The sequence below is a fragment of the Gallus gallus genome, chromosome 1, assembly GCF_016699485.2.
Source record: "Gallus gallus isolate bGalGal1 chromosome 1, bGalGal1.mat.broiler.GRCg7b, whole genome shotgun sequence".
Taxonomy (NCBI): Eukaryota; Metazoa; Chordata; class Aves; order Galliformes; family Phasianidae; genus Gallus; species Gallus gallus.
Window position 1 is genome coordinate 133,249,631 of NC_052532.1, and position 14,449 is coordinate 133,264,079.

At 44.1% G+C, this 14,449-nt stretch overlaps 1 protein-coding gene across 2 annotated transcripts; it reads right to left on the bottom strand.

Moving 5' to 3' along the window:
* Positions 1 to 10,647: 10,647 nt before the first annotated feature.
* On the bottom strand, positions 10,648 to 12,924 carry LOC124417892 (histone H2A-beta, sperm-like). 2 transcript variants are annotated; one of them, XR_006934355.1, is made up of 2 exons: positions 12,870 to 12,924; positions 10,648 to 11,870 (listed from the first exon to the last, which is right to left on the bottom strand). XR_006934355.1 is itself a non-coding variant. In XM_046915919.1 (2 exons), exons 1-2 carry the CDS (start codon positions 12,284 to 12,286, stop codon positions 11,445 to 11,447), a joined length of 441 nt encoding a protein of 146 aa, XP_046771875.1. In that variant the 5' UTR covers positions 12,287 to 12,380; the 3' UTR covers positions 10,648 to 11,444. The 2 variants fall into 2 exon arrangements, 1 of the variants encoding a protein (XP_046771875.1); XM_046915919.1 differs by lacking the exon at positions 12,870 to 12,924 and adding an exon at positions 12,272 to 12,380.
* Between the last annotated feature and the right edge of the window lie 1,525 nt (positions 12,925 to 14,449).

Here is a 14,449-nt window from a genome sequence, read left to right on the forward strand (position 1 = left end):
TACACATGAATATAAGGTAATGATACTAAAACACAGTGGCCTGTTTCACATCAGAGGCCAAAGAATGTTAACTCTTGCTCAGTTCTGCATGAGTACTGTACCACAACTCATGCTGTGCCCTCACCATCAGCAGTGACTTCCTCCACACACAGCAGGTTTCCAGAATAACATCTATTCGGGCCTTAAAACTGGCTAAATAAAAGTGGTAAATGCACAGTGAGTTGCAAGTAATTAACTCAGATTCCTCAGCCATATTTCTGTAGCAGCTGTGGCTCCTCTGTAAAACGCACAGGAGAGCTCTTGTTTGCCTCTTGGTGGAAACCTCTCCTCCCCAGAGCAACTCAACTGTCATCCGTGGAACTGGAGTAAGGGTCATCCATGTGTACCAAAACCTGACTTGGACGGTACATCGCAAAAATCCTGGCTCTGAAATAACTGTGAGCACCATTGCAGTTGGATTAGATGATCTCAGAGGCCTTTTCCAGCCTTAATGATTCTATGATTGTTAATGATTCTATAATCCCTGGCCTGAAACTCTTTCTGAACATACCACAGCAAAATCCATAGCAGAAATCTGAGTCCAGATGGGTTAATAGCAACAATTAGAAGGACTGAAAAATTTCTATCAAAAAAGGAATGAAAGCTGAGTTCCCGAGTTCAGCAAGAGAAGGGACAAATGAAAAGGGACGTGACAGGGTATATAAAGAGCATGTTTAGAAGAGTAAATCCAGCACTTATCCATCTCCTTGTAATGAAAAGGAACAACTGGGGAAATTCAATTACACTGAGAAGCAGTACATTTAAGCTGCAAAGGGGAATTGTTTTCTAACACTTAATCAACTCCTGAAACTTGTTGCTGTAGCTCAGAGTGAGTGATTTGAGACAGCTCTGCGTGCTCTCGGGGAGGACGCGCCAAGGACAGCAAGACTTCATGCCATATAATTTACCTTGAGAATCCAGGCTGGCCCAGGACCTCCTGTGTTAAAAGCCTGAGCTGCTGGGGCTTGGAAGCAGCTGTCTCACTCCCTGCCTCTCCCCCGTGCTCCATTTCTGTATTGTATGTGGGAGGTCAAATGCACCACGTGGGTGTTTCCCATAGCTGTGGGTCAGACAGGGCTCACACGTATCAGCTCCTTCTGTTAGCAAAGGCACTAGCCTATTAGCATCGAACAAACACTTTGCTGAACCCAGGCTGCAAACTAGTTGTAGCAGAATTGATGCAACAAATAGTACTTTTTTCTTCCTGAACCTTCTTTGCCAAAACATAATGAGTGGTGTTTTGCAGGTCTGACAGCACTTGGTTGCAACCTGGCTCCCACCAGGAACAGCACATTTACTAAATCTCCAGGCTGGGAGGGACTGCAAGCACTGGCGGACAGAGCCAGCATTCAGGATGAGCTTAGCAAAGCTACATCAGTGGAAAAAGTGTACGGCTCACTGAGGCTAAGAGTGCGTAAGAAGCAGAAACAGGAATAGAATCACAGAACCTTAGAACTGTTTGAGTTGGAAGGAACCCTTAAAGGCCATCTAGTCCAACTCCCCTGCAATGAACAGGAACACCTACAGCTTGATCAGGGTGCTCAGAGCCCCGTCCAGCCTGACCTTGTATGTCTCCAGAGACCCCATCCACCACCTCTCTGGGCAACCTGTGCCAGTGCCTCACCACCCTTGCTGTAAAAAACTCTTTTCTTATATCCAGTCTAAATCTCTGTTCTTTTAGTGTGAAACCATTTCCCCTTGTCAGTTACTCCTCGGGTGGGTAACTGCAAGCAATCAGATACCATAGTACTGGGGAGAGCACAAAAGTATGATGTGGAGTAAATAAGGAGCTGTAAAGACTGACACAGGAGACATCACACTACTTGTGTATGGAGGCTTACAGAGTACCGTTGGAGGAGGAAGAGGGAGAGGTGACCGAGGAGGGACCAGCTGGGAGGAAAGACAAACATTAAGGGAAGTTAGGGCCCTGCATGCAGTGGGGTTGGTTGCATGAGGGGAATGATAAAATGCTTCATTTTAAGCTTAATGCTCCTGGCAGTATCCGCATGTGCCTGGATGCTGCAGGAACAATAAGCTTAAAATGAAGAAGGATATGAGGAAGGATTGAGGCTATGTTTGACAACCAGAAGAATAAAGGTTGACAGGCAGAGTGATCTTTTCTTGGTCATGTAAGTTCTCCAGGTGGACTGAAACCTGACTTGGACAGTACGTCACAGAAGTCCATTTTCTCTCCTCAGTGTTTTGTCATGGTGCGATGTTTGTTGCTGATTATGCTTCATTTAATGAAAGATTAGTGTTTTATCTTGTGCCACTAGCAACTGTGACGAGTGGCACCTCACTCTCCGAGCCACATGTACCCAGCCTGGGAAGGGCACTGCCTTTGCTTCTGAGATGCTTGTGAAGAGCAAGAGAAGACATCTCAGTGTGGAAAAGGAAGCATATAGGTTACAGGAAAAAATTGAAAAGATCATTTATGATCTGCAAAGTCAGAATGCACATTGGAGTCCTTTGAAAATACAGTGACAGGATTCAGACAAATGACAGTGAGGACAAACGAAAGGCCAGTGAGATAACTTTCATGTATGTGTGACATGAAATACTATATAGGAACTATGAACCCACCAGCTTGTCTCCTCATCACAGTCCTCGGCCGATAATAAGACAGAAGCAGCTGCAGAAATTACAGATCTATCCGCTGCAGGTATAAAACCATTCTCTTGATTTAGCCAGTTCTGCAGAAGCCACGCAGCTTCTTGATGGGCTGGCCAAAAACTGCCTGAACCCTGCTCAGCCTTACCGGTGTATGTCAGGCCACCGACTGAACACCTGCTACAAGATGGATGTGTTTGTTATTCTAAACACAGCAACAAAATGTGTATTTATTTGCTGGGATATTGGAATCAAGCAGTGGTGGCAAGATCTCTGCTGGCAGCTGAGATGGATGCTTGTGCGCGATGGCTCTGAAGGCTCGTCTTGCTTGTCTGCTCCAGACAACTCACGCATTGCTATTGCCAGTCTCTACCTTATTAAACAGAGTAAAAAACCATGTTTGGCGGGGCTGCACTGCATAAATTGTCTTAATCCATACATCCATCACCCTGATAGATTTATCCACTGAACAGCTAGAAGCAGCTACCAAGTCTCTTCCTCCAGTCTTTGCCACAGTGAAGAAATAAAAATATGACTGATCTCGTAACTAGTTATGGTTCAGCACCTGCAAAATTGACATTCCTCTGGGGAAAAGAACCTTATACACCAAATACCATTTATCTATTACCCTTACACATACGGAGAGATCAACAGAGAAAGTCTGAAGGAGAACATATGGCAAAATAGAAAGGAAAAGTCTTGAACGTATTTACCACAAAGCCTAGAAGTTTCTACAGAGCAGTTCAGAAAATGTGTTTCTGGAGTACAGTGATCTAAACTTAAAGCAGCAAAAGATCTATGTATCGACTATAATTTCCAACAGAAAATGCAATGGGCCTCTCTTGCTCCACCTGAATTGCTTAAACAAGTGTCTTTGATTGCTCTCTCCAGTTTGTTTCAGGGTCTGTAGGACAAGGTCTGCAAGGAGTGACTGAGGCCCCTCGGTGTGCTCAGCGCAGAGCAGAGGAGCTGAGGGGAGGCCTCATGGCGGCTGCAGTTCCTCACAGGGAGTGGAGGGGCAGCGCTGAGCTCTGCTCTGTGTGACAGCGACAGGGCCCGAGGGAACGGCATGGAGCTGTCAGGGGAGGGGCAGCTGAGGGTGAGGGAAAGGGGCTGCACCAGAGGGCGGTGGGCATAGTGGAGTTCAAGGAGCGTTTGGACACCGCTGTCGGACATAGGGTTTGAGTTTTGGGTGGTTCTCTGTGGAGCCAGGAGTTGGACTCGATGATCCTTGTGGGCCCCTTTCAACTGAGGATATCCTATGATTCTTTGACAGCTGGTACACTGCCTTAAAGCGCTTTCCAGGACAAATGCTCAGCATTGTAATATTGGAATTGGGCAGCAGAGGGCAACACTGATATCGAGTTTGGGATGCTAAAATCAGAGGCGCTCCAGAACCCACCCAGGCCTCTGTGAGTATCAGTGACACATTACTGCCATGCTGTGGCCATGGCTGCACTGTGCTTATTTTGACCCTAACCTGAGTAACAGACGTGTTAAGGCTTTATGCGTCCCTTATAACGGCCTGGACAAAGCTGTCTGAGGCACAACAAGGTAGTAAACTTACAACACAAATCTCAGTGCAGAGTGAGCTGGGAGCCTTCTACAGAACCAGTACATCCATCAGCAAGATCAATCCTCCAGACGGGGAACAGAAGAAGAGTTTTTTTTTTCAGGCACTGTTTCATTTCCATGTTTCCATCTGTCCACAGCTTCATTGAATTGAGGAGTACCGTGTAGACACCTTTTCTAATGGGCGTTATTGAAAACATCAATTTTCCTTGACAGACGACTGCACCATTCGACAATTGAGTTAGGAAAGTAACACTACATCAAGATAAACATGTTTTTCAGCACCAGTAACGAGAGCTGCCACAGGAGCTGTGTTTGGAAATTTTTCATTGCTTTGCTTTGTAGGTAGGTCACATACCAGCTTTGGCTACAGGTGACTGGACAGACATAAGCTGATATCTGTAGCACTGGATGTAAGGGAACTAGCCACGTGTGAAACTACGGTGCAATTAGTGTCTCGTTATACAAAGTAAATGAGCGGTTCTGTGATCAACAGAACTAGCAAAGCTGTATCTATCACATTTACAACTCAAGGAGGATCTCCTACATAGCACTGAATGAAAGATAGCCCACATTTCAGCCAGGGCATTCATAGGATCTATTCCTTTTACAGAGCTACTTTTTTTCCATATAACTGATAAGAATCAGAGTGGCTCTCCAACATATTTGCCTACTGCTGTGGATGCAGAACTGAATGAAGTAAGGCAGCTCAGTAGGTAAGGCATAAGATGGTAAATCACATGATTGAGTTCCAGTTCAGGCTCTCTTGCTGTATAATGGTAACATACACTTCAGTGAACCACTTAAGTGCATGACCTTCATACTTCCCTAGTGCTTTGCTTAACAGAGGCTCATCAGTGTGTATGAAATTAATGCGTTCCACCAAAACGGCATATTTCTAACTCAGCTTCCCCATCTGTGAAACACAGATGTGTAACTTGTCGGTCTCAAAGTTTTATTACGATACCCTGTTTGTTCTGTTCTAAAGAAATAGCTTTAAAATCATCAAGAGTATCTGTTAACGAACCACGCTGAAACCCAGACCATTCAAAAAAGACAAATACTGATTATTAAGATATTTGTCTGAATTTGCTCCCATTTACTATGTCTGGAATGAAAAATGATATTAATCATGGTAACAAACTAGAAATATTTGCTCATAGTTGACCTTGCAACCGAGAGAATTCATGATTCCATTTAAATTTATCCTTAAATTATAGCTGTTATCATATTACCATAATGCATCACTATTTATCAGTGTGATAAGTAAAATAAACTCTCCTCCAGTAAATATCTAAGTAGTCTTCAGAATACGTTTAACAAAACAAGCTGCCAGGACCCAGTTCTGCATTCATCCCATTAAGACTGGTAACATTCCTCATGAAAATACTTTTGTTGTTGTTCTATCTGACGGTTTCTGATTATCTATCACTTCAATGCTGGTGTGTTACAGGGAGACACGAAATGAAATGCAGTCATAACTGCATTTGTTTCCTTCACTGCACCAGGCATTTGATTTGTTGGTGGCCCCCACCAGGGCTGGCACTGAGCTCAGTGAGCTACATCCACTTTTAAAAAACAGCGTGGAAGGAAGAATACATCGGGAAAGTATCAGTGGACCTGCTGAGTAGATAATGGGACATGCAGGTATAAACGAGCAGCCATTAATGGCCAGAAGGAACTCTGACATTCATGTTGCTCAATAACCTTGATAACAGAAACCAAAGAACATCACCCAGTAGTACCTCCATGAAGGGAATTATTCTTCATCTTCCTTTGTTCTATCACTTAATAAATTTTATGTTCACTTTCTGCTGATGTTTATGCTGTTCTTTCCTTTACTGCCTGCATCTCTCTTTCCATTTTTATAGCACTTTCATCTTTGCTCTCCCACCTCACAGTTTTTCCATCACTGCCTTCCCCAGCAGTTTCTTCTGCTTTGGCCATCCTCCTCCATCTGTCCTGGCACAGCACGTCTTGGTACAGATGGAGGAGGCAATGCTACGCTCTGAGGATGAACACGGTTTGAAGCAGGTACCAGAGCAAGCTCCCTTTGAGAGGAACTGTAGATTGCTAACGCAGTGAAAAACGTGATAAAAGGCCCTGGATATGGAAGAGTCATTTTACTTCCTTTCAAATTATAAAAAAATGATAATATAAAAATAATACGTAGGTCCATTACGAAAAGAGATGTTCTACAGAGGGTACAAGGAGGAGTATAACTGCCCCTTAACTGTGATCAGTTTTTAATTAGCGCACACTCATTTCTGCCAGGAATCAGTACTGCATTTGTGTTCTGTGTTAAAGATGACAGGGCTTCACCAGTTTCTGGAACTTCTGATAATTTCAGTGAGAGGAAGACTAAGCCATTCTGATGAGAGCACTCTTCTGAGAGAGACAGGCAGTCCCAGGGCATGCACGTGTAAATTTTCTCAGCAAAATGCTTCAGTGGGAGGTATTAAGTGACGGTGAAGCCCTCAGTCGTTTACAAAGATATTAAGCTACCAGGATTTGTTCCTGCTCTCCTTGTCTACCAGGGAAACCAGAGCAGAAGGCACAACAGAAATGCTCAGCCAGAAGTAGGCCACAATCCACAGCACAAGCCAGGTTTACTCCCACATATGAAAAGATGGGCACCTGGCAGTCAGCAGGAGAATCAAATCCATACAACATCCTGAAGGATGAAGTTCCCAGTCTGGTTAACAGCAAACCCACTGAGGAAGGCTTCCTGGATGGCATCCCAGCAAGCACTATATACACACATACTTCTCTAGGAAAGTCAGGTCCCAGCTAAGTCACCTGATGTGTTAAAATGACTCTGATAGGAGAGATCAGAACAGATGAAATTATTTTGAGATGAGAAGGAATGTTAAATCTTGGAAAGGGAGAGAGACCAGGATATATGACAGGCACTTAATGTTTCCTCAACAGATGCACGAGCTATGCGTGAGCTCCCTTACAGCAGCAAGTGCATTCCTCAGTAGATTCAACTAGCAGGGTAGAATTTAAGCTTCAACAAGCAACTGCATGGTGTCTGACTGAATAGAGAAGCTCACGGTAATAATAATAATAGAAAAAATCTGTTCCCAAGCTCAAACAGCAATCTTCACCAGGGAGACTTAGAGATATCTGAGTCTCAAAAGAAAAAGTCGGCCAAGCATTGTGACAGCTTGATACAGCCTCTCACTGTTCACTGCTTTGTGTCATTAACTCCAGCTTAACCACTGCCCTGGATTCAGTGCATGCTGCAGCAAGAAAGAGACAAGTTTCTTCTCTGACCTAGATGGAGGACAGCTATTTTCAGGTTGTTAATGTGCACTTCTCTTACGTTCTGCATTATGTGAGGTAGGCCTATTGACTGCCGTTTTATCACTATGAAGCACTGACATCTAGCTGTGTACTGACAGGCTGATATCACACTTGGACTGAACATTGGGGGGATTAAAGAAAATAAAAGCGAAGAAGTGTCAGTATCCTCAGTGAAGTACCCACCATTAAGTCATGAAGTTGAACTCACTTTTTCTGTTGCTGTGCTGCCTCTGTGCAGCGTCTTCAGTTATCACAAGTCCTCAGCAGGAGGATAGAGCCCTAGATCCAAACATCAGGTGCAAAGGTAGGTAATGGGATAATACAGATCCCGGATAGGCTGTTAGCAACAAAGCCGCAATATCTAATGCCTTGGGCTGCAACAAGTCTGAAAGAAAGTGTAACAGCCAAACTGAACCTTAGCTTCATGAATACCTTCTGGGTCAGAGGTATGTGTAGAAAGATGCCTATGCTAGTGTGCTTAGGAAGAAGAGAGGTACACCCAGACCAGGCAACACCTGAGAACATACTCACCTTCCTTGGCGTGGCACTTAGAGTGCTTACACTGTGACAAAGAAAGTAGCATGTTTCTGCAGGGAATGCTCTTTCTGTGCCTCTCACTTTACATTTAAATTTACATTTAAATTCTAATGTAGCTCAGTGACCGAGTCTGCCACTCCCTGCAACCAAGAGAGATGACAGCACAGAGATAGTGCAGGGTCAGCCTGCATGTTTTACTGGTTCACCAATTACACATTTTTAAGCATTTGGCCGATTCCTCTCCCCAGCTGCCAAGCTGTTGGCATAATAACCAGTAAAACTGTCATCAGCCAAGTCTAAGTGAACTTACATGTTTTGCAGTAGAACATGTAAGAAGCCCCATCGTGATATTGCTGACAAAAACATCCTCACAGATGCTAAACACAGCACTGCAAAGAAAGCCATACAGATAGCTAAAGCAAGCTGGACAGACTGCAGTGTTCATCGCAGTGCTGGAAACAGTTTTTCCATTCTCTCCCACACATTCTCTATATATAATCCCTTGTTTAGAAGTCTCCTGAGCAGCTCGTACAAACAAAACAATAAACTTCCAGCTCATCATACTTAGCAGCCTCAACATACTCAATAAACATTAGCTAGTTAATAAGCAGTTTGCCCCCTGAAGTCGAGGGGTACATAAGCTGTGACAAAGAGAGCTGAGGAAGAGAGAGAAAGAAGAGATGTAAACAAGAGCAGAGCCTGACCCAGATGCAAGGGTAGCCTTCACAAATACACTGACAATTTGTAAGGTTTATTTGGGGTATAGAGGTGCTTTATTGTATCTTTAAACTAACAGTGATTAAGAACACCCTCACTGAAGCATGCATAACATGGTGAGCATACACAGTTGTGCAGTTGTGCCAAAGAAAGGGGCAAGGCACTGACAACAGTGCTGCCTCTCCCCAGCCTGGTTTTTTAGCTACCAGCCTCCAAAACAGCCCTTGCAAGCTGCAAACCCCAGAATGCCTACTGAGCATTCAGCCCTTGAAGACTGCATCTTCCTAAGTTCACTGCTAGCAAGGTGATAGAATGCCTCGGGTTTGCCAGCCATGCTGCAGTCATATTTAAACTTCTTAGTTAAACCAGATGACAGCTGCCTTCTCTCTGACCTAGCCTTAAGCTGGCTCCTGTGCCTTGGGCATGAGCAGTAACTCAGAGCCATCTTATCTCAGCACAGGTCACGCAGCTCTCCAGGTTGGATGCAAGCCTTTACACAAGCCTGGGTCATCCTTTGCTTTCTTTACAGCAGAGCTGAGACTCTGGGAACTGTTGCCATTAACATTTCCCTTTTTCTGTAGGATATGCCAATACAGACACAGGGGGGTTGCTGCTGAAACCTACTACATTGTTAACAACTCATGTACCTGGTATGATGCAGTTTCACCCCAGAAAGAAACCTCTGAAATTCCCATGATTTTTCATTATGAAGGCATCAGAGGCAACCTCTACCTAAGAAGCTCCTGTCATCATTCCAAACTTCCTTCACCCCCAGTGCAAACTCAAGTTATGGCAACATTGTGCTCAGGCATGCATGGTAATAGCTTGCCAAACTGACATGAGCTTTGCTTTTTAGGCTAAAAAAAATAAATCTCAAGAAAAAAAAAAAAACAAGCATAAACCAGAAGCAAAATGGTTTAACACACACGATACCAGCAGCAGATGTCATGAGCAGCTGTGTTGACACAGCAAAGGGAGCAGCACAGCATGGTAGGAGCTGCACAGGCCCCTGCTGCTGCTGGAGCACCATGCTGGGGGCAGCATCTTGGATAGGCCAGGAACCAGCACAGCATGAAACATAACCACCAGCCTGATGAGGGAATGGGGGAAGTGTTTTTCTTCAAATACAGCTTGCCTGTCAGTGTTGACTGAAACTGCTGCAGGAAGACATCCTGCAGCCCCTTAGGAAGCTGCTGTTGCTTTCCAAGGCAGAGGGCTCAGTTTATGACACGGGTCAGCACTTCAGCATTATTTCACCCTCTAAATTTCAAGCCAAAATTGGCCATGCTTATGCAGATGCAGTGGCTGATCTTAAGGCTACCCTCAAAACAATCATCTAACTTCTATCCCAGAAACCACTCATCTCCATGGCTCCTAGCAGCCAGCAATACTGGGACTGACTGGATACCTACAGTCTCCTCACTTTTCACAGCCTTGTCTCTAGAAGGTATTTGCAGTTTACAGGCATACTACAGGCTTAACGCACTGAAAGACCCCCAGTTGCATTCCTACATGCAGTGCCTAGTTCCAGGCTTCTCGCCCTCCATTTAAACCCCCTAGCCAGTCTGTACAGAGAAAAAAAAAATTATAAATATATATATATATATCTATATCCATTTCCACTGGAGAAGAAAAGCCAGGAGAAATCTGAGTTGCCCTAAAGAAAGAAGGAGCACTGTCTGAATGACTACAGGTTAAATACAGGAAATAGGCTCCCAAGTATTGAGCTGGTAGGGTCTGCTTGGATGTAGTTCTCTGAGTAACATTTCTGTGTGAATGCATTAATATCTCTGAACCTGGAGGACAGTAGGGCTTTCCTGTTCTATGCTACAAACAATAAATAAAGCAATAATGCACAACAAGTATTAGTACTGGTATGTCCTCAGTAGTGCTGTAGTCTCAAGTACAAACCCAATAGTGCTCAAGGAGCCTTTTCAGCCACATAGGTGCAGAACACAATCTTTAACAGATCTTGGGAAAGGCCATTTTCTGGATTACACTTTATTGTATAAGTTAGCTTGATCCGGATCCTAATAGAACAAACCTCAAAGAAAATAAGGAGAGTCTGATTAGAATCATGCTTAAAATAACTTTATATATCCTTAAGGTTCAATTGCTGTCAACATCTATACACTGTCTATAGAAGACTCCTCAGGTGGCACTCTGTGAATGCAGAAACTGAGGGGACAATGCCAAACACAGTCCTCAGCCCAGTGTGCACATGGTGACACTGAACTTACAGCACAACCCTATTTCAGCATTCCGATATTAGATAATTCATCAGCTTTACCATTGTCACGAGCAAGCCCAGATGAAGTTCCTCAGGCGCTGTCAGATGAAGCAGACTTTCACACACACTGAATAAGGAGATTCCAGCTACCCACCCACCTGCTTTAAAGACAACAGGTAGTGGAAAGAAAACCATCTGTTTGATGCAGCAAATACTTTACGGAAAGGCATAAGGTCGAGTCTTTTTCACTGTTATGAATGAAAGCAGTCTGACTTTCTTCTGAAGAATGCTGATAGGGAAATTTAAGCACCCTTCAGACACCCACCTAGATATGCATACAAATACAGACCAAAAAAACTACAGAGAGCACTGGGTTGGGGAAAAGAAGCCAGCAATGCAACAACACAAGCTCAGGTGTGTGGCAGCAGCTCTAGAACTCCTGCGAATGGCCATTTTTGTGGGGTGGCTTAAGTGTCACTGTCTTCTTAGGAACAAGCTCGGGAAGAACGTTAGGTAACACCCCTCCTTGAGCGATGGTCACAGAGGAGAAGAGCTTGCTCAGCTCATCATCATTTCTCACAGCCAGCTGGATGTGTCGGGGCAGGATCCTGGCCTTCTTGCTTTCCCGTGCAGCATTCCCCGCCAGCTCCAGGATCTCTGCAGTCAGGTATTCCAGCACCGCAGCCATGTATACTGCACAACCAGGGCTGATCCTTTCAGCGTAGTGGCCTCTCTTAAGGAGCCTGTAGACTCGACCCACAGGGAACTGCAGACCAGCCAGGGCTGACTTCGTTTTCTTTGACACAAGAGGGAGCTTTGTGTTTTCCTTTTCGTGCGCAGACATTCTAATGTCAGTCTAGCGTAAGAAGAGGAAGAATTAGCAATAAGGAAAAACAACCAAAATTGAGCTATCCTCCCTATTCCACTGCCTCTCTCATTCCTCAGAAGTCAGTTTTTGTTTCTCAAGAAGTTAGCTAGTTGTTTCATGTTCCTGTCTGGAGGAGCAGATGTGTCAGGCTGCTTCTCCAGGAGGCCGACGTGTTTCCAGCCAAGGGACACCTACCAGCTCAGTCAGAGCAGAGGTCAGCTTTCTGCTAGGCTCCTAAACTTCTCAAGAAAGAGAAGTGGAACACGGGAGCTAGGTTTTCTCATCCAGTATCAGAGGAGCACTGCTGTTAGGGAAAAAGGTTAAGCAAACAAGGCTTCAAGATGCAACAAGCGTTCAGAAAGCCTGCAGGGAATCTTCACTGAACTTACCCCTAGCAGGAACATAAACAGCTTCTGTAACTGTGTCCTCCAAGCAAACAGAGCTCAAAATTTATGTTTTTCTGATGCAACAACAGGAAAACAAACAACAACAACAACAAATCCCCTTCATCTGCTGAAAGCCACTTCAAACAGAACCTTTTAAAGGTGAGGGAACCTCTTGCTGCAAAGTAACAGGCTACAAGCAAAAACAAGACTTACAAGAAAGAGAAGCTGTTTCTACACTGGATTCTGAAATTGCTCTACTCTGTACACTGCAGCAGATTACTACAAATACATGAGTGCCATCTACTTGTATAGTATTGCTCCTATTACAACCAGCCTCCATTACTTACTACTGATGAAATTACATTAAAGCATTTTGAAATATAATAAAAGAAAGGCTCTTATAGATTTCCGAGGACCCTAGAAAAGGTGAGCTTTAGAAGTAGCCCAGATAAACAAATAAAGCTCGAGATTCACCTTCAATAACAGCCTTATACAAAAAAATAAATAAAAATAAAAACCACTATCTCATTCAATAGTGGCTTTTACTCATCCAATTCATTTCTGACACAAAGAAGCACACCCTTAAAGAAAAAGCCCTTACCTATACAAGTTGCCTTAGCCCTTCTCTCCGGGAAGACCAGACCAAAACAAACCACACTTTCTCTCCACAGCTGCATCTTTTTAAGCTCCATACTGGCAGCCATCTCATAAGCAGCTCTTGCCTCATTTAGTGCCACCTGAGTGAGTGAAGATTCGGCCTCTCAGAATGAGAAACAATGAAAGTCACAACACTTGAGCAACACAGCACAGTTCTTAAGAGCAGGTGAATTTGGCACTCTTCCTTGAAAAGCTGCTTTGCACTTTGTCAGCTGATTTCCTCCTCTGAAAACACACGTTATTTATTGCCTCAAAGAATGGTGATACCTCTGACTGGCAATTCATTTATTACAGCTGGAAGGGGGCACATTGCACCCTGCTGCAGTAATCAAGAATTCAACCCAGTAGCCTATACTGTGGTTGGTTTTGCTGCCAGCAGTGGCCAAACTGCTTTATGAGCACATTGCAGAGCCTGGGAAAAGCTCAGGACTTCTGGTTGCCTCCATGCTATGGCTTGTCCCACTCTGTCACATAGTTCATTTTTTTTTCCCCAAAGTCATGTGTAGCTGTGTTGCAAGGTTTTATATGTTCTTTCAAGGGTTGAGCGTGTGGTGACAGCTGAATCTATTTTTTTCTCCCATGTATGAATGCTGAAGGGTTGAACATAGGCCCAAAAGAAACTTTCACTAGCAGCTAAGCTAGGAGGCATCCATCCTCTGACATCCAAAGCCAGGGGCGTGAGTTTTCAGCTCACTCTGCAGTCTGGTTAGTTTACGAATGAATTAAACCATTGGCTAGAAGAAAACAAATGAGATTGTTCTCAATCAAAGAAATACTGAGAAAACAGACCTTGGAATTCACCACAAACTCAGTCTTTGGGGATAAGGCCTTTCTTCTCCCTCAGCTCTTTCATCATACAGAAAATGTCGAGTAAAGGCCTTTCCAGCAGCTACATGAATGCTGGATGTACCTTCAAGGATCTGTTCGGTGTGGTGCAGAGCAGAACCACAAGAGCAGTTTTCATCCCGGAGCAGCACTCTGAAACATAGCTCTCTTGATTAGCAGAGGGCTGTAACTGCCACACTTAAAGCTGCATGAAATGAGTATCTTGCTTGAATCTTCCCTCATTACTGCAAGCTTTTAGATTTTTGCTTCACTGAAAGAAATAATCATTCCCACCATTGCTTTGCATGGTCAAATAGTGGGATTAATTTGATTTTCACATGTTCATTTCACATATATATCCTTTAAAGCTTTTTTTTTTTCCCTTTCCTCAGTTAACAGCACAAGGCTGAAGTTGCATGTAGGACAAGAGGAACTAGAAGGAACAGCCTTAAGTTGTGCCTGGGGACATTCAGGCTGGATACTGGGAAAAACAGCTTCTCCAAACAAATGGTGAGGCAGTAGCACAGGCTGCCCAGGGAAGTGGTGGAATCATCATCCTTGGAGATGTTGGAGAACCGTGTGGATGTGGCACTGAGGGACATGGTCGGTGGGTAATATTGGTGGTAGGTGAACAGTTGGACTAGATGATTTTAGAGGGCTTTTCCAACCTTAATGATTCTACGATACAGTATATCTTTA